This window comes from Helicoverpa zea, chromosome 21, assembly GCF_022581195.2.
Source record: "Helicoverpa zea isolate HzStark_Cry1AcR chromosome 21, ilHelZeax1.1, whole genome shotgun sequence".
Lineage (NCBI taxonomy): Eukaryota > Metazoa > Arthropoda > Insecta > Lepidoptera > Noctuidae > Helicoverpa > Helicoverpa zea.
In genome coordinates this window covers 7,478,845-7,499,913 of record NC_061472.1, presented here as the reverse complement: position 1 = coordinate 7,499,913, position 21,069 = coordinate 7,478,845, and the positions used below count along the sequence as shown (strand labels likewise).

The 21,069-nt window shown below is 35.8% G+C and overlaps 2 protein-coding genes across 12 annotated transcripts in view; one reads left to right on the top strand and one right to left on the bottom strand.

Moving 5' to 3' along the window:
• LOC124640611 (tight junction protein ZO-1) overlaps positions 1-21,069 on the bottom strand; it is a 124,305-nt gene that overhangs the window by 51,930 nt on the left and 51,306 nt on the right. For 6 of the 7 annotated variants that reach the window (XM_047178452.1, XM_047178453.1, XM_047178454.1 and 3 more), the window contains exon 3: positions 12,039-12,186. In XM_047178452.1, coding sequence (XP_047034408.1) covers positions 12,039-12,186 — 148 coding nt within the window. Of the gene's footprint in view, positions 1-12,038; positions 12,187-14,798; positions 15,101-21,069 lie in introns of those variants that run through there. The other variant, XM_047178456.1, reaches the window with a different exon arrangement.
• Positions 5,044-11,812, top strand: LOC124640617 (thioredoxin domain-containing protein 12-like). 5 transcript variants are annotated; one of them, XR_006985569.1, is made up of 4 exons: positions 5,046-5,329; positions 7,152-7,246; positions 9,231-9,526; positions 11,452-11,577. XR_006985569.1 is itself a non-coding variant. In XM_047178466.1 (2 exons), the coding sequence occupies exons 1-2, from the start codon at positions 10,546-10,548 to the stop codon at positions 11,606-11,608; spliced, it is 489 nt and encodes a 162-aa protein (XP_047034422.1). In that variant the 5' UTR covers positions 10,461-10,545; the 3' UTR covers positions 11,609-11,812. The 5 variants fall into 5 exon arrangements, 1 of the variants encoding a protein (XP_047034422.1); XR_006985571.1 differs by lacking the exon at positions 7,152-7,246 and having other exon boundaries at positions 5,044-5,329; XR_006985568.1 differs by lacking the exon at positions 5,046-5,329 and having other exon boundaries at positions 6,929-7,246.

Sequence of the window (21,069 nt, the reverse complement as noted above, 5' to 3'; positions counted from 1 at the left end):
TCTGAAAGCGAGTGAAACCGCTTGTGAAAGCTGGTAATCTGGCTCTGTATCTGGAGTCCTAACTACCCGGCGGTAGCATTTTTGAGGTCTTTGTGTGTGTAGGTTTCTTAATATTATATGCACGTTAAAAATGTAAGAGATGTGTTATACAATATTTTTCCCCACAAAATAGACAATACATAGGTTGATCTGCCCAAAATCGGTTTAATTTTTTTAATGTTTTTTGTACACAAAGAAAATAATGGTGCAGGGTAAATTAACGGCCCAAAAGTTAGGAAACTGAAAGCAACACGAATCGGGGAGATATTCGGACATCAACTGAGATAAAATCCTTCTTTAAATTTTTGATAAGGTAGCATATGCATATTCTAGAACTTTCTTTTTTCATATTTTTTACTGCCAGTTATAAAGGAGGGTAAATAAACTTTTTAATAAATTTAGCTCTGAGCTTTTTACGTGAAAATATAATCGCGTTTTTTATTTATCTACAAGCGTTTATTTATTAAATTATCGTAAAACCTTTAAAATCGCTATATTATTACAGGTTAAAACTTATTCGGCCAAAAAAGAGAAAAAAGTGCCAGTGACATGTCACGTCAAATTTTCTATGGCAATGTTTGACAGCAAGAAAAAGATACCGAAGGAAGCGTTTATTATAAGAAATGAGAATATTGTTATGGATTTAAATTTACGAGATCCAGAAAACTAATATGGACAGGTTCGAGCAGCTGAAATTCGTTTGTTTACTTATGTCGATGGCTGCCGGAGTGGGTTATTCCTTCGGGTTAATTACAGTGCCGACTGCCAGAAACCGGAGTACAAACACGAACAGTGTTGTAAAACAGGTGACAAAAGAAAACAGAACAGATGAAAAAAAGCTTCCTGCGAGCCGGCCTGCAGCCAAGTTGGAGGTCCTTCATAGTGCTAGTACCAGTAGTGAAAGTTCTTAATATTAAGGCTTCTGGAGACAGAAATGTTAAGCAGAAAACCATCTGATAAGTGGGAAGTCTTCTTACTCGTCGTTAACTTCATTTGCTTGTGTTTCTGACTTAGATTTTAAATGATTGCCTATTTCTATTTGTTAACACTTTAGATGTAAAATAGATGGCAATTAAAACGTGTTATTTATAACTTGTTTGGTTTGCATTATTTTTATAGTCTTTTTAGAGTTTTCTTTGTATTAGAAAGGGCTCTTGGTGTCTAGATAGACCTGAAACGATTTCATAAAAAATAAAAAATCAAAATCTTTCTATTTCACATAGGCCTTTGCAGGCACCTATGAAACGTCACATTAGTTGCACTGTTCCAAAAAGTTGGTCTCATGGAGAAGAGCCGGCTATATATAATAGGATTTTCACTTTGTAAAAATTACATTTTGAAAAGTTTTTGGATTCTGTTGTTTACATAGAAACACTTAAAATTACTAAACAGAATATTTAACAACCCAGATAAAAAAAAAATATCTTTGCTAGGGGGTAATTTTTTTAATATAAGTAGGTGGTTACGTATGTCTCATTTTAAATTTACTTCTACACCGTGCTGTAAAAAATATGGTTTGTAACAACATGGTAAAAAGAGGGAATAAAACTAAATAGACTCATGGGCCAGATATCCGGGACTTTATAATCTACATAGTGATTTGATTTGTGACTCACGTCGGTGACACAAATCGGTAACGCCCACAGAAAAACGAGACCGCAGGTGGTGACTGCACTGATAAAATGTCACGAAAATAGCCTACAGTAATGTTTAACAATGCCATTGCATGCTTACATTGGAACTATTATAATATACGAATCACTTGATCGATTGAGGACAGCAAACATTTCAAATGGTAACTTGTTGAGTACTGGTGGCCTTATGGTTAAAGCATATGCCTCTTTTGTACAATTATTGTGGGGATTCGATTCCATAGGAGGTGTATCTTGGACCCCAATGACTTAGTAAAGTTAAAGAATAATATCTTGAGGAAACCTGGAACCTTGAAGTCTGAAGTCGCGAATCAGCATTGAGCAAGCGAAGTGATCAACGCTCATACTTGTATGAGAATAGCCTTTCAGCCTTTTTATTGTCAGATAGTAGGCAAGCTAACGAAAGTGTATGAAGTACAGAACCTCGTGACAATGCTTCGAACGAGCTATTCTTAGTCTAATTGTGGAGAAAAGGCTACAGTAGCCTTATTCGCTAACTCCACTGACAGCTCGCAGATATCATCAATTGGTAAAGTGTACATCAGTATATTGTCAAACAGCTATTTTCTTATTCGCTAAAGCCAGTTACCAAATGAGATGACGTCATCAGCATCGACACAGGCTGATATCCACCATGACTCATTTTGACAGCGGTTTCTGTATCGATAAACGTTATATTGCGATTCCGTAAGCCCAGTGGACATCAAATTGATAGCCAATGTCATTTTTTGAAATACACTACAAATAGCAGTGTTTTATGCCTCATCACTGGGATGTCTATACTATATTGTTGCATCAGACATATTAGATTTCTCTAATTTTGCGATTCCAATAGAAATACAAACCCTGAGTCATTTCCTTTATTTTTTGATAGTGTTATTTTTAATTGTATTATTTTTATTTGTTTTATATTTCTTTGTGTGGAATATAAATTTCGCGTGTATTTTTGCTGGCATTTGTGGAATAAGAGACAAAACGAAGTTTATCCAGAATCCAGAAACGTCGTATGCGAGATTGCAATAATTCTCTGGATTTACGGGAGAAGGAATTCATGGCAAATTTCCGTATCAACAAATCAAGGTTTCAGCGAGTTTCGGCAGAGTTACGTCCGTTTCTGCAACGTGCTCAAAAAAACACTGCTGTTGCAATTGAGCTAAAAGTAAGAATTTATAACGTAAAAAGTTAAATAAATACCAATATTACATAATTTGATGTTACTAATTTGCAGCATGTCTCAACCTTCATTTAGTAAGTGAGGTAACCGATGCTCTCAATGTATGGGACGACCTACTCAAGTACGTAAAGTTACCTTCCTGTAGTGTACCAATTTTTTTTTTGCATGCAAAACATAAGAATCTACGTATCAAAATATTGTTTACGTTGTTAAATTTATAATAACTACATACAATACTCACAATATTCTCAATTAAAATATTGTTCAACCACACGGAACTTTAGACACCAAGTTCACACACAATAGAAAGCAAATACTGAATTTTACCGCCACAGATTGTTTTTAAATATATAACACGCTGAAAATAAAGCGTTCTCTCAAACGTAGTAATGTAATGCTAATAGGGTATTTCCTACTTAGCAGTATAATAGTCGATAAAAAAATAGAGTTGTCAAGTTGTCATCGTAGTTTTGGCGTCAGCAACCGTGTAACGATATCCACCGATATCCACTTCATGCGATACAGAATACCAATGTTTTGAACTTATAGGTTGACATCAAAGTTCCGATGACAACTGAGGCCAGTTGACATCTGAGAATTCGAAAGTTAGCGAATAAGCCAGCAGGTAGGTATGTACTGTTGTCGAGACATTTTCTTCGCTTGCTGGCAACAGTAAGCTTAAGCTTCAAATATGGACGACAACGGGGAGGTCAGTGCCCAGCAAGGTCATATAGGCTTAGAAAAATAAAATAGGCTCTGATATCGAAGTTCATATGAATAATAATTATATTTTTGGTGCGTCTAAAATTAGCGAAGAGCCCAGCCTTATTTTTTTAACAGCTTAGAAACGTTGGGCACTTGTCAGAGGCTACTTATTCACTTGCAATCTCAACAAGTCTTACAGAGAGCATTGAACTGGCCCTTCAAACAAATAAATTGAATTAAGATGCTAGCTGGGTCCAATTTCTATCCATCCATCTTTATAAAACAATGCTGGACGCAATAAACTGTGGACGAGGGTATCGCATACCTATCTCCTTTTTAAATATAAATATTTCAACTGGTAACTGAATTTCAACCGTCAAGTCGTGAACAGTCCAACAGTCAGATTGATTTGTCATAAGCTTCAGTAAAATCACAGAGTAACCAACAAAATGACAAAGCATTAACAAATATAAATCTAAATAAAAAAATAATGGCAATCAGAGGATGGCAATGGGATATGATATGGTTTTCAGTGTCCTTTTACATAGCATATAATTTCATGGCTGGTGTAATAGAGAGATACGGAACACACAGAGTTGACGGAACGCCTATTAGACGAACAAGCCCGTTTCCCGACGAGGATTAAGTGTAAAAAGGTAAACAAATCCATAAATACATCAATAGTTTAAAAACACAAAAAAAAACGCTTGTATAACGCTTGTGCACGCTCAAAGTCCACTGTAAGATCCTTCTAACAAGTCCAAACACTGCTGTGATACGATAAATAGCCATGCTATCTTCCGGCTTCAGCATGAGGACAGTTTTAATAAACCATAATATATAACAAATAAACAATAATCCAATAACAAAAATAACTGCCAAATTCCTCGACGCTACCATCCTTGGAGGGCGGTTGGTCCCTAGATTCTATAACATAGTTACGTACAAATTAATTTTCAATTTTTAATTGTAACCAAACAAATTATCCACAAAATGTATTTTCATAACTGAAAAAAATTACTTCTTTAACAGTTCTGTTTAACAGAAAAGCTGATCTAATATGCATTACCTAACAGCTTTAAACGAGCTTGAAAAAAATACAACCTTGCGACTGGAATGGACCCGGCTAAAGGTAAAACTGACTTGACTTATATAAGTATATAAGTAGTTGTATATTTCATGATGGGGCAGAGACCACCACAGTTCTACCTGAACGTATATTATTCAACAATGAGATTTCTTTAGGTTTGTGAGCATGGTTGGTATGGAGTAAAAAGGCATTTAGAGTTTTTATTAAAGAAGCCCACCACCACGGTAAATTAAGTAATCCTAAGAGATCCTTAGCTTTGGTCAACATAGGAATCCTTAACCCCGATGATCAGAGCATGTCTCTTCTATTCTGTCTATGGTCTTTCAAGTATAAAACCCAAAAGAGTTTCTATGAGCTGTACACTGACATTACCATAGTGACAGTGATAGTTGATCTTTCAAAGATAACGCGTTCACTTATAAAAATGCGGTTCACAAAATGTACCCAAAACTAAATAGTTATAAAAAAAATACATGTAACAAGCAATACTAAATCGACAGTCATGGCAAGGGACGTTTTCCATGATTGGATGTTCTTTGGTTTTTCATTCTGGTTCTCTTACAAATTCTTCCAGAGAGTTATAGAAAGGTATGGGTCCCATTCCCCTCATCAGTTTGTGGAGGCGACGCCTGACAAGAAAAAAAAGTTAAATCCCGATGATGACTAACTGTGAGTACCTAAAATATCGATAAAGTTATAAGTTTCTTAATTACACATATCATATCATGCACCGACATTATATTTTTCATAGATAGCTTTGAATAGAGATGCAGAAATAACTACGTATCATGGAGTGATCTGCTTCGATCCTCGATGTTTTTAGAGAGCGAGTAAAATTCCTAAAACTAAAATAATCCTAAGAGATCCTTAGCTTTGATCAACGTAGGAATCCTTAACCCCGATGATCTGCTGGCTTATTCGCTAACTTTCGAATTCTCAGATGTCAACTGGCCTCAGTTGTCATCGGAACTTTGATGTCAACCTATAAGTTCAAAACATTGGTATTCTGTATCGCATGAAGTGGATATCGGTGGATATCGTTACACGGTTGCTGACGCCAAAACTACGATGACAACTTGACAACTCTATTTTTTATCGACTATTATACTGCTAAGTAGGAAATACCCTATTAGCATTACATTACTACGTTTGAGAGAACGCTTTATTTTCAGCGTGTTATATGTTTATAAACAATCTGTGGCGGTAAAATTCAGTATTTGCTTTCTATTGTGTGTGAACTTGGTGTCTAAAATTCCGTGTGGTTGAACAATATTTTAACTGAGAATATTGTGAGTATTGTAGTTGTTATAAATTTTACAACGTAAACAATATTTTGATACGTAGATGTTTATGTTTTGCATGCAAAACAAAAATTGGTACACTACAGGAAGGTAACTTTACGTACTTGAGTAGGTCGTCCCATACATTGAGAGCATCGGTTACCTCACTTACTAAATGAAGGTTGAGACATGCTGCAAATTAGTAACATCAAATTATGTAATATTGGTATTTATTTAACTTTTTACGTTATAAATTCTTACTTTTAGCTCAATTGCAACAGCAGTGTTTTGTTGAGGACGTTGCAGAAACGGACGTAACTCTGCCGAAACTCGCTGAAACCTTGATTTGTTGATACGGAAATTTGCCATTAATTCCTTCTCCCGTAAATCCAGAGAATTATTGAAATCTCGCATACGACGTTTCTGGATTCTGGATAAACTTCGTTTTGTCTCTTATTCCACAAATGCCAGCAAAAATACACGCGAAATTTTTATTCCACACAAAGAAAGATAAAACAAATTAAAATAATACAAATAAAAATAACACTATCAAAAAATAAAGGAAACGACTCAGGGTTTGTATTTCTATTGGAATCGCAAAATTAGAGAAATCTAATATGTCTGATGCAACAATATAGTATAGACATCCCAGTGATGAGGCATAAAACACTGCTATTTGTAGTGTATTTCAAAAAATGACATTGGCTATCAATTTGATGTCCACTGGGCTTACGGAATCGCAATATAACGTTTATCGATACAGAAACCGCTGTCAAAATGAGTCATGGTGGATATCAGCCTGTGTCGATGCTGATGACGTCATCTCATTTGGTAACTGGCGTTAGCGAATAAGAAAATAGCTGTTTGACAATTTACTGATGTACACTTTACCAATTGATGATATCTGCGAGCTGTCAGTGGAGTTAGCGAATAAGGCTACAGAGCATGTCTCTTCTATTCTGTCTATGGTCTTTCAAGTATAAAACCCAAAAGAGTTTCTATGAGCTGTACACTGACATTATCATAGTGACAGTGATAGTTGATCTTTCAAAGATTACGCGTTCACTTATAAAAATGCGGTTCACAAAACTAAATAGTTATAAAAAATACATGTAACAAGCAATACTAAATCAACAGCCATGGCACGGGACCTTTTCCATGATTGGATTTTCTTTGGTTTTTCATTCTGGTTCTCTTACAAATTCTTCCAGAGAGTTATAGAAAGGTATGGGTCCCATTCCCCTCATCAGTTTGTGGAGGCGACGCCTGACAAGAAAAAAAAGTTAAATCCCGATGATGACTAACTGTGAGTACCTAAAATATTGATGAAGATATGTTTCTTAATTACACATTATCATATCATGCACCGACAATATTCCTATAGTTCATAGATATATGTAGCTTTGAATAGAGATGCAGAAATAACTCCGTGTCATGAAATGATCTTCTTCGATCCTCGATGTTTTAGAGAGTATTTCTTCTTAGAAACAAGGCAATATATGTAGAACAAGAAGGTGCAGGAATATCAAAAGTATCTTAATAGATGGTATGGTACAAAATGTTAAGTCACATTTTGCTAGCTAGATGATCGCATGCGTATAGAGGAAACGGACGACCAAAGAAACGATGGATGGTTTGTATGAAAGACAATGTGGATGCAAATCATTAAGGTGAGGGAAAAAGTGCTACACCGACCCTTTGTAATAAACTGGGACAAGAGAAGAGTAATGATGATGATGAGATGCAAGACAATGACAAAAATGGATACAGGTTGCCTAAGACATGAATAGGTCACTATTAGCGCCTGCTTTTCATAGTTTTCTTTGCAATAATTATAATTATTATAATTAATTATAAATTCTTTGCAAAAAGTCAAGATTTGCTTTTGTGAGCTGTGAGTTATGGGTGACTCAGCATCATCGCGTTGTCACTCGTGTTGACGCGATTCGTTCTACGCACTCCTCAGAGAGCATGGTTCTTAGTTGACGAGGAAGCTTTTTATGGAAAATCGCAATTTATATTTTATGCTGTTTTAGAAACCGCTTTTTATTCCTCTATTAAATAATTAAGTAATGTTCTATAGCAAATAGAATTAGTCGTTGATAGTGTAGCTTCTAAACTTTCCAAATCGGTTCAGTCACTTTAAAAATCTTCATTAAATTATGTCTGTAGATATAGATTACATGTATCGGACAAAAAAACGATACTTAGTGATAATTACATGGTAATTATAAAACTGTTCTGTTTGTAGTTATTTTCAGAAAGCCTACAGGGGGCTTGTACCTGAAAAAGCGTGAAATTAAACAGTAACTTATTTTTTATATCGTGCTCCGTATACAAATTAACGCAATTGAATTAATGCAAATACTCCGGAATATAAACCAGGCACCTACCTAATTTATTTAGGTACAATTCAAAAACAAACTCTTTAAGCCAAATGACCATAAATTCGAATATTTGTTATTCTTCTTAGTTGTCATCTGTCAAATATACATTTAGAATAATTGTAAAAATAAAAACATTAAATTAAAAATTAAATTTACAGTTATGTCAAGATTTAAGCCACTAATTTATGATGTATTTTGGTTTTCCTTGTCCTTCTATGTTTCATATTCGGTTATGAAGGCAATTATCGCAAACCATCGATCTGACAAATTACAACCGTTGCAAAATGAACAACAGTTTAAGGAGTAGATTTAACACGAAAACGTGCAATTCTATCCCATCAATAATATTAAAGGTAAAGTTTTAACAGGACCATACTAAAGAGTTATTACTGTCGCACATCTCTCATACTCAGACTTCATTTTCGCTCCTCGCACCCTAAATCCACCAACTTTACACCCGTTTCGTCGCACAAAGAAATAAAATTATTTAAAAAAATACCTTGTGGTCGGTGGTCAATATTTTTTTATTCAGTAGTTGCTTCAATTCATTATTTACATAGATAGTCCTCGGTGCAAGATTTCAGATGAAATCCAGAACGGTTTTTGGATTAATTATGAATTTTGTTTCGTTAATCCATTGCCCCCTTTACCCAAAAGTAAATAACTCAGTTTTCTGCAGACCAGCGATGGTTACGTGTTGCATAGACCTCGACATGTTAAAAAACGCGCATAGAATTGATCAGTCAGTCAAGACGGCTGTTTCTCTGTGTCAGGTGTGCATGCGTGGTATGCGCAGAAAGACGGACTGCATTTATTCATGAGTATCACAACATCAATGTAGGATGTACGGTTTTTTACACGATAATTTGACTAAACATACCTTTTTCCGTCTTTTCCTCCCAGGATATGTGTTCAAAGGCTGCGGAGGTGGTGGAATGTGGTAGAAATACGGAGGCGTGTAGAGCATGTCATCAATCCCGGCTATGGGCGTTCCTCTCGATGGAACCATAGAGCGCACTGTACCGTATAAGTTCCTGTTACGTCCCTGTTTCCCGTACATGTTCATCATCACACCGAATTCACACTGGCTCGACAGTTTTGTACCTTTGCACGTTCACGTTCAAGATGAAGTTCATAAAAACGCCCGAAAATTAAACAGATAATCGTGAAGACCACATTTGGTGACAAGCGCAGTTAATGTAAGTACAACTTATTTTTATTAATAAAAAATAAGCTACCGGAGTATTGTTTTTTTTTTATTAAAAAGGTTTGTAACGAGGTTGTCTAATAGATAAATATTTTACGAAATATTAGGATCTTTAGTACCCCGTTTATTGACGATTAAATGTGTTGAGTGAACGCGAGCGACCGGTGATATTGTCACGGTAACAAATGCGTGTTTGGTTGTAGAATGCAGAGTTCCATCATGAACACATTACATCTAATTATCATAGTTTATCTGCTTTTTCCAATAGGCTACGTGGAGCGCGAAGTATCGACATAGTGATGTTTGAAAATGATTAAAAAAATGCGCTCACGCAGATTCGCGCGCCGATCCACATCGATAGGTTTAAAAAGTCTGTCATGATTATATTTTATTTGGATGACAATAAATTAATATTCAGATAATTGCGGCGTTCGAATGAACATGAATATTTTATGCTCTCATTCATCAAATTAAATAACTGTTGTAAATGTATCTTACGTATTCCTCATATTAGTACGAATAATAACTTCTTTCCTTTTAAAAATGCATTGGGCATTGCAGACATGTAAGAGCTAATTAGTAAAACTGAATAGCGTTTCATTGTAGCACACATGTACATGAATGTAGGATCTTATAGTTCCGAGATCGAGACATAGTAATCTTTTTTCTTTAGAATTAAAAATATAGCAACAAAAAGTTTTTAACCAATACCGCCACCTAGTGGATTAAAGCGGAACAAAATTCAACATCATAGACAACAACGTCAACGAGACAACGTTCCTCTCGCGACGAATCACAAGCCACCGATGTGCCTACTTCCATCCGTGTTGGCTAGAGGGCGCTGCTTGTCAGGTTACAACCTACTTGATAGACCGCGTAACTTCAAATTCGAAAACATTTTGCCAAAAATGGCGGACCAACAGAAAGTAACATACAAATAAAATTATTAAAATGTATTTAGATTGTACTATCACGACCCCGGTCGAAGAATAATTACCAAATTACATCAACATGGCTGCTGGGAAGGCTGCTAAGGCGTTTTTAAGTCTTATTTACGACTCTGTACATTGTGCCGGCATCACAGGCAAGGACAATGGATTTGGCAACAACTACGTTTGGGCTGGCTCTTTGGAATCAGGGCTACAGATAGCCACGCATCATAGGAAGCCTCTGATGGTAATAATCCATAAGTCGTGGTGCACCGCCTGTAGGAACTTGAAGCCGAAATTCGCCAACTCAACAGAGATACAAACGTTAAGCAAACACTTTGTAATGGTCAATTTGATCGATGAGGATGAGCCCAAGAACAACGTTTTTGCACCAGATGGGACTTATATACCGAGGTACTTGCTTTATCGGTCTGAAATTTGCGAACCTTTGGCTAATCTCAAGTTGTCTTGACGTTTAGTCGTTACAGCTGTTGATTTTATCCATATTGCTGTTTATTTTGTGCGCCCAGTGTAATTCCAGATGTTTTATAATTGATTTTGGATATGTTAGGATATTTTTAGTGTCGCTCATGCGTCTTCAGATTTACTTAGTGAGGAAATAGGATCAAGTATAATCCAATTATATCTAGTGGACATTGTGGTATTTGGTGGCTTGAAAAATCTGTGAAAGTGGAACAAGGTTTTTGCAGAAAACGCGTTTTCTGAATTTAGTCTGTGTTTTCATAAGTGTTTATACGTTATGTCATAAGCGTTTGTTTAGGAAATGAAATGAGATATGAGTTTCTGTTTAAAATGTGACACGAAGCTTATCTGCTCATCTTTTAGGTACCTAAATACCTATCTCTTAACTTTTAAAATGAAAACTAACCTATCTAATCTATTTTCTCTCGTCAATACTATGCCGCTACAATGTACAACTTTTCTGCTATTCTTATCTTTAAATAACCCAAGCAATTTTGTTCCACAGAATCCTCTTCATCTCGCCAAAAGGTTTGGTGGACCCGGACATTGTAAACGAAGAAGGCAGTAGTCAACACAAGTATTTCTACAGCAAACCAGAACAAATTGCCAAGTCAATGAGAAAAGTGCTCGATAAATACATGCAGGAACAATTTGACGTATGAAGAACTTTAAGATCTTGACTTAGAGATGGAAATAGCGATCTTAAAATGAAACAAGGAAACATACAATCATTTTACAAAGAGTAACATCTCTATTTTGGTTCTTTGTAAGCATTGACACACACTTTCGTTCCAGGACACTAAAATGACACTTTGGCAAACTGTGATAGACGAGTACTCTGTAGCAATTAAAACACTGAAACCGCATATTTGTTTTATATTATTTCGTGTCTAATCATCAATGACCTAGCATCTCACAGATAACAAGATCTTACAAAGGACATTCATATTATTTATGTTTGGCAAAGTCATAACGTCAAATTTTCCTCCTATCCTATTTCTTACTCCCGTTGCGGGTCTTGGCCGCCTGTACCATCACCACGAAGCTTGGCTTTTCCTTCTGTCACGTACTTATAATTTCTACAATACTTACATCTTCGACGACGGGCTCGACGTACATTTCTACGGTGTTGTTGAGGGGGGGCAGCGGCATCGGCATTGGAGACGCCGCAGCTGATGATCTTCGTGATATGCTGTTGCAGGAACATTGTGACACGGACCGACGGGAACGGGGAGATTCTCTGTGGACAAGCGATATAGCTTCATGAGGTTCAGTCACAGAACACTTACGGCCAGTTTCTTCATCAAAAGTTAAAGTTATGGCTAAAGTAAAAGTAACGGTCAAATTCGTTTTTTCAAGGCTAAAGTGACAGCAAAACTAATAGAAAAATTGAATTTAACCGTTACTTTTACTTTAGACATTACTTTAGCCATAACTTTAACTTTAACTTTTGATGAAGAAACTGGCCGTTAATAGTTACTTCGTATTTAGCTAATATTATCGGGTGGGTTGGATTGAAGAGTTCAGATTAACAGACGTGTCATAATGAACTCGTGTTGTTAGTTGCATCCGATTATACTCCGTCCCCTAGTTAGCTATGCTGATCCTGACAGATTGGAATAATCAAAGGGGAATTAGTGGAGATTGGTATATGTGTGTCGGATATAAAGCCTCTCAATACCAGCTACTTTTAAAGACACTTCATAACAGATTCAGATTGAGTTATATTTTCTTTCTGTAACTTTTTAATAGTAAGGGAAAATAACCAGTAGATATCAGATTATATCACTTCCACATTGCAGCTTCAATCAATGATAGTTTTGTGCATCACTTATTTACTTCCTAGCATGTTTATGCAATAGGACTGTTTGTTATGTGCATAATCAATCACTCAAGTACACATCACGGTACACTACATTCCAAGCTTCAATGAATCGGTTTAATCTACATATAGCTTATTTGTTTTCCGCGGTTTCATCCACTCCGATCAACTCTAGGGTCTCACCTTTACGTGCAAAATTTAGCAAACCAAACTTGCAATAATTTCCTTGATGATTAAAAAATACATACGCATACTACATACATTCGTATTTATGAGGAAAGTTTTCCTTTTTACCGTACTCAAATAAACATTGCCTTCAATTAGCAAAACGGAACGGGCTAGACTCCTAGGAATACCTTTTACTGAAACATAAATGCTCAACTGTAAATTACTAGCACCAGTTCTTTCAGTTCTCATTACAGGCAAAGATAGGAAAATACTGAAGTATTTCGTTTGTGTTACTAAAAGAGAAATACTAAAAACTTTGTCTGTAATTGTGCAAAATTTAGCTTCCATTTGTTGGCTATGGAAATTCTACATTTTACCTAGGAATGTGGGAATGTTATTAGGTGATTAACCCTCAATCCATCTCTTTGTGAGAGGAGGCCTGTAGTCAGCAGTGGGACCACCACCAGGCTGATGATGATGTTGATGTAGGAATATAATAAGTGTACTGCCTACTTCTTTTATTTCCATATACATATCATATCTTTTAACATGATAATGTATTCCCAATGAAATAATTCAATAATACATTCGGAAACACCAAGCTATTTCCATTCGTTCTCAACAACCGAATATTAATTACTTAAAATTTTAATAAGCCAATGCGGTCACCGACTGCCTGGGAATTGGGTCATGTGGAACAACTGATGCGCATTTATTGTTGTTACCTAGATACATACAATAACTTATAAGAAAACTAACAATATTCCAATCGTTATTAACCTGAAGAGTTTGGTCCGTTTGTTTGGTTCAACGCTGTTCAGAGAAATTGAAAAAAATATAGCCTTTTTATACTGCAGGTATTACAGGTATTACCGAAGTATTTAACTTAATAGAAAGACCGGAAAGACTTAGTAATGCTAGTTTTATGTATACTCAACATTTTGCAAGGCTTGAAACTTAACAGATTTTCATGAAGTTTTACTAACATTGTAGGTAATCTCCAGAAGTACAGTCACAGACAGATTCCAGAAATTCTTTTACAAACAGAAAACTTTTCTTCTTTGCATAAGGGCAGTGGCTTCAGTATGTGCACACGAGCGTAAACGGGTGATAGTACGTCCAATATAATCCTACTAATATTATAAACGCGAAAGTTTGTATGTATGGATGTATGGATGTTTGTTACTCTTTCACGCAAAAACTACTGAATGGATTTTAATGAAACTTTACAATAATATAGCTTATACATCAGAATAACACATAGGCTACAATTTGTAAACATATTGTTCGAAATACTAAACCTGCGCAGACGAAGTCGCGGGCACCAGTTTAACATATTTTAAAGTATTCACAGATGAATGCTTTTGTAAATCTAGCACTAAACCCTTGTCAGTTTGAAAAGTTTGCACAAATAGAGTTAGTGCAGAGCAGTTAATGGGTCCTTAAACCGGGTTTTGGCACGGAGATTGGCAGTTAACGTGACGAATTGGGAGCTATTACCAACTTACATACGGAACTTAGAATACTACGGCGTCAGTGGTGTCTAGAGGTGGTAAGTGTAAACTTTCAGCTTTTAATCTCGGTGGGGATATTGGCGAGACAAGTTTTAAAATTACCTAAATTTTAACTTAAGGAATGAATACTCTTCTTATGGTTGATAGCGTTGTTGTCCAGACAAATACTCAATACTTCTCAAGAATATCCCCCTACCAAAGTTATAATTTGAAGAATACGGACTTACAAGTTCAGGGAAATTGATTTCATAATATAAGTAGGCACCTAAACAAACTGAAATCGAATAGCTTGTATCAACTCCTATAGGCAGCTTTTTACTTCCAAAATCCTTAAAATCCTTTAGTTACCTTCTGCTTCTCCGACACACGTGGTGCGAGGTCCGTTCACACCTGCACCTGACCGGCACGAAGTACCCCAGCTGGGGCAAAGGCCCCGGCTCCGTGGAGTCGCTGGAGTCACTCCACTCCGGCTGGCTGAATAGCCCCATGTCCAGTGCCGACGGCATGGTGGAACTAACTTCACTTTTAGGTTACGCTAGTTTATTTCCTTCCTTTTGAAGTTTTAGGAGTTGCTTACAGCTTTGTTTGGTTGCTTTCCTATTGAGTTTTTTGAATGTTTAAATTTTAGTTACTTTAGGAATGAAGGCTTTGGCTATTTGCAGTTCTGCAGTTTATTGAACGTCCTTTAAGGTTAAGGTTTAGTTAGTAACTAAACATTTTGCATTCTCAATAAAAACAGGCGCGCTTTTTACTAGATTTTGGCTAGAGTTGTCCCACTGGACTACTAAAAATATTATAACTTTGAGATGATGGGCTAGAAGATATGACGATATAGTCTCACGTATGAAATCTTTAAAGAGTTATAAGTATTACATGGGTACACAAAAGTGTACCTACTTTGTTGACTGACAAAACACCGTAATTTTATCTACACGAAGTCAATTTGCCTTTAATTCTTCTGTACAGTAAAAAGATTTAGATGTCTACTTAGAATCTAATGCTGATAACAAAATCTTCTATGTCACACAATTAAACACGATAGCAAGTCTAGCACTGTTTTAGAAAGTTCTCTTATCTTATTTTTTTAAAGAAGTAGTCTTATCAACATTAAATTATGAAGCACTCACAGGCCTGCACTATCCGACACTATGAACCACGTGTTAAGAACTTCAGTATTACGGGAAACACGTCTTACACGTCCTGAAGTCAGAGTTTCAGTGTCGGTCGACAAGTTAGTGTACAAACAAAATGATTATAGATAAGGGTGTGACGTGGCTTCGCTCACAATTAGATCTAAATTAAATAGTAAATGATATGACAAGATTAGATAATTTGTTGTAATAATAAAGTGTTTTTGGGTTAGCACGTATCCGCTGAAATTGGAGCGCCAAGCCCAAAGTTATCGACGGTAGCCCAAAAAAATATTATTAGGGCTAGATTATTTTATCAATTACAACTTTCTATAATCACAAACCTGTACCATATTGATAAAGGACTAGTAGCACATTGGACAATAAAAAAAATCTGCTTAGTTTGAATAATAGATTACTTATACCTAATGCAAGATTTTTTGTTTTATCGTCTATTGACCTCTTCATTTCACAGGTTGAGGGCTCCATAAAAACCATTTGTTATAACTCTTACGCTGAGTTGCACCATTTCACTATAACCAAATCATAACCAGCCGTGAAATGGCCGCCCATTTTTCAAATCGGCGATTTGACAACTGAAAATGGTTCGGTTATCGTTATAATTAAATGGTGCAATTCAACGTTATAATCGTCGTAAACATTAGAATCGATACTCAGGCATGAATCTCAACTTTAGGATTAAATTATACAGATCAAACGGCTTCAACTACTTTAGTACCGTTCAACCGACCAAGTTTGTCAATACTAGAAGTTTGTGAATATACATACATATCATTCAACATATGTATGTATATGAGAAATTATACGAGAGTTCTCAATGCAGAGACGTGTTTCAAGAATGCACCTGTGATGCGAAACATTCCAACTTCTGAAGAGGAACAAATATTTGTTAAATGCATCATCGAGATATACCGAAACGCTTTATTTACTTTTCTTCACCTACCACTTAACTGCTATATACTGCATATACTGCTGCACAGTGCGCCCATGAATATTTTTGGAAGAGCTGCTTATGTAAACGTGTAACTTAAGTATGTTGGCGGACTCAGGAATTTCTACTGAAATGTATAGTTTGCTAGTGTCAAGTGTTCTCGCTAATTGTATTACTAAAATGTTATGCTTGCATTAAATAAATCTGCCATATAGTTACGATGCCAGATTATGTAACAGCTTTTGGAGTGGACGAAAAAACAAGTAATTCATAAATAACATTTAAATACCTCGAGCGCATTTGTCTTGAAAGGATTTTCAAGAGGCAAAGTTTTTCTAATTCAGGAAAGCTTTAGCAATAGAAACTTGGTCAAATACAGCATAATTAGCTAAACATGTGTCCAAATTATGCATCACACCGTTTCTCTAAGATTACAAAGACCTTGTATTGTATTGTGACCAAAACCATGAGAATGCTTCCGAAATCGCCCATTATTTCTCCCTCTCCTATGTTTTGTCTATAATCTATTATTCTATGGCCATTTCTTTAGCCCAGCAGCTGCCAACCTTTGTTTTTAAACAAATAAAGCTGTAGCCGGCTCGGGTTTCGTCAAAACCCACCGGGCATCAAAACGTGAGGGCACGCGCATTCCTCGGCAAACGATAGGTTTTTTTCTAGTACTTTTTTGGGATCGTGACTCACAAAGGGACCGATGTAATGTAATTATGATTGGACATTAAAATCTTTTTTTGGACAGAGATATGTTGAATGTTGCGGTAGAATAGACGTCGTAGAATAGACATAAGTGAATGGAATGGCTAATGTCCTTAATTGTATCCAAAATAGAGCGGACTTACTCGAGAATTTTTACTTTGCCTAAAGGCAATAATTGCCGCTATGCTAGCTGTAAACATTTTAATATAAAGGCTGGTTTAAAGGAGACACACGTAATGCAGGCCATAACATCTGCATCTCCTTGGCCCACCGACTTTTAAGCCTCTACATGCAATGACCGGAATTTAAGTTGTTGTTTCCACTTTATATCGAGGGATTATTCATTCCACCCTAGCCTTATAAGAGTATTAACCTTCCTGAAAGAGATTTAATAATATTGTGAGGTCATTAATGTGGACTCTCGTTCTTAGGCACAATATCCGTATAGTAATTCTAGACTAGAGACCTAGCCTTAGATCGTTCATAGAATTCTAGCAGGCAAGACCTATATGGGCTATTACAAAGTGCAGTCCATTTTCATCTTTCAACAACTCTAAACACTTCCTTTCAGCCCGGAATCGACCATTTATCACACAAAACTAATGGTCCAACTTCAACTTCCAAATAGAAACGTCTTTGACCGCGAACAAACAGACAGACATGTCTCCATTCATTAGTATGTCTTTGGACATACGTGCACTCATACAATTCATAGTAAATCATCGTCGAAGCTTTTAGTTTAACACGAGCAAGTACAGTCGCACACATAAGTGATAGAATTAATTATGAGTACGTTGGTGTGTAGCACAGGTGATTTTGTGAGTCACGAATGAATTGGTAATGTGGAATATTCATTCTGACCGTTGTTACTACGTGTACTTAGTCAAAAGTCGAAGGAATGTAATTAGAATTAAGTGGTAGGGTATTGTGGACGTTTAATTGTCCATAGGTCAGCTGTCTTCTCTGATATTACCTATTGTTAAGGGCAAAAGAGAAAAGTTGAATTATTACAAGGAATAGGTATTTAATAGGTAACTTAATTATATTTTATACAATCTACACACTATACATATATACAAGGGAAATATAAAGTAGAGTAATCGTAAAAAGTTTAATAAAGATACCTAAGATTTTCTCATAATTCTTAAACGTTAAACTGTTGCTCTATATTTTAATTTTTTCATAGGCTCTCACAGCTTAAATATTTTTTACAGCTTAGAATTATGAGCGTACCTATAAAACTTGTTTTACTCTTTCAAAAACTACCCAACAGATTTTCCCTAAATTAAGCCCAAAAACAGACCACAGTCTATATTGGAGTCTACATTTTACCTTAAAAATGTAACCACATCATAAGAAACCCGTGAGAAACTGCAATAACCACATACAAATCTATCAATACATTCGTTCACATCTCTTCTAGCCTAATCCTCAATACTATTTGTCGCAACGTCTAGACATTTGTATGCGGTGCCCGTAGTTCCTGTGAGCCAACCACTTAGAATAGCAGACACATTGAAAGCATTTTAAACTTGGACTCGTCACGCTTCCTTTGGAGTGAAGAAAGTTTTTGTCAATATGTAATATGGTTAGGAGTTTTCGAATGCATGCATTTGGTGAATACGATTTGGTGGCGCCTACCAAATTACAACACCCTATCTATATGAATGAGTTTCGGAATGCCGCGAACGTTGCAAGGAGTAAAGAAATTCAAATAATTCTTTATGACTGTATCTCACTTTTGACGATGTAAAGGGTCGTAATTGTTGAGTCCCTAATAACAATATGAAATAAAAGTAATAACTTTACGAGTTACTACATATGTACTTTAAGCCGATGGTTTCTGGCATTCTAAAAATGCACAAAGACTTTTCAGAAGTTTCCTTACAAAAACTGGTCTTCCTACTTGTGATATTAAACTACATGCAGGTGCAACATTTTTGGGACTTAATACTGAGCTGAGGACCTCTATTATTAAAATCAACAACTGTGAACCATTGTATTTAATTTGCTGTTATAGTGCCAGTGCTGAATGACCTAGTTTAAATAAAGTAACCAAACTAGTTGTAAACAATACTTGGGTACTTTATGTTTCTTACTTCATCGCGAACTTTAAGACTGTGATGGTGAAAGAGTGATCAGAGCATCTAGCATATGTAAGTTAGTATAGCTTAACGTCATAGATATGGAGTTCAATGTAGGCATGTCGATTTCGTATTGCCTTAAATTAATGTTAATGCGAGACAGAATAAAAATAATAGGGGCTATAGAAGAGAAATCCTAAGCAAGGAGTGTAGTGTCAATAAAAACTGCATTAATTTCATTCAAAAGTTTCGCACCCCATTCATAGCTATCTCGCACGCTACTCTTAAACCATATGTACACTTAAACAATAGGACCTCAGAGTTCTCAAAATGAAGCGTCAAGCGAGAGACGAGTCTGTGTGAGGTCCAAAAAAATAAACATCAGTCATCGTAAAAGCGTGGGCGATGCTTAGAATCTCATGTTTTGCTCTGAGCCATCCTTGTGGCTTTTTGTATAGTCACATTAACGTGTTCGAGTTTCCTTAAAGGGTTTCGCTATGCTGTTTGATTTATAGTTAAGCTAGATTGAGAAGGTGGTTGGAAGATCGATGGATTTGTTTAAAAAAAAAGCGTCTCCTGACATAACGTCGTACGTGTCTCCGCAAATCCCCCTATCTACTAGCAGAAATGTACGGCATGCATGCCTGTTCAGTTACCTATTCTTAACTATATCACGAACATACAGGCAGATAGGTACAGCAAAGGACTTATTTTGCAGGACTGTGGAGGAAAGAAAGTAATAATTAAACTTAAATTAAATCCTTTCTCAGGTCTCCTTTCACAATTACCTTCGCAAAACATAAAATTAGACTTAAAAACCTTTCACTGATTTGGTAACCTTTTTCACTGTAATTTTACGTCATTGGAGTATTTCTCGGGATCCCATTGCTATGGTATTTAATTTCATTACCCGTAACAAAATGTTGGGTTATCCGTTGAACCTTAAACAATTCGTATCCAATCACATTTCGATTAGTCACATGATATCGAAACATTATTTGGAAATAGTTTATAAGTATAATAAAAGATAACATAAAGACCTAAAAGAAAAAAAAAAGCTATAAATGTTAGGAAACTAAAGACGTTTTTTATTATTTTTGCAACCTGCTGCCTCTTACCAGCAGCTGAAAAAGTTCTAAATGATTCTATCAATCATTTTGTGAGTTAATATAAAGTATTAAGCAAGATAGTAAAATACATATTAACTTATATGGTTTTGTCTGAATTCTTATTTGGCAAGTTATATCTAACAAGATGCTTAGCATTCAGTAGTCGTCTAGATATTATCTTATGTTTTAACATCTGCCAAAATTGCCGCTGTATTCAATTATTACTACGTGCTTCACTTTTTGGGTTATTTTTGGAATACTAAATTAGTGGTACTTGAATGTTACAATACACGAGTTAAGTTTTTTACATCTTATTTTGATGATGTCAATTGAATCTGTGATTTCTGTATCTTGTGTGGTCGTTGCATATTTTTTCAATACTCCGAAAGATTCACTGCAGTGGCCTTATTTGGACTGGGCACAGCATCTGACATTACTAAATTGATACTAACTTAAGCAGTAGTTCTTCCATAATTACTTCTCTATCCGTAGAACTTTTTCCGAGAGAAAGTTTCCTATAGTATAGATAGATATTATTTTTACTCATGCTAATAAGACAGACAAATCCTTGATTACAAAACAATCAACGCAATTATCAAACTAACATGAAAACAACATCAAGAAAAAACA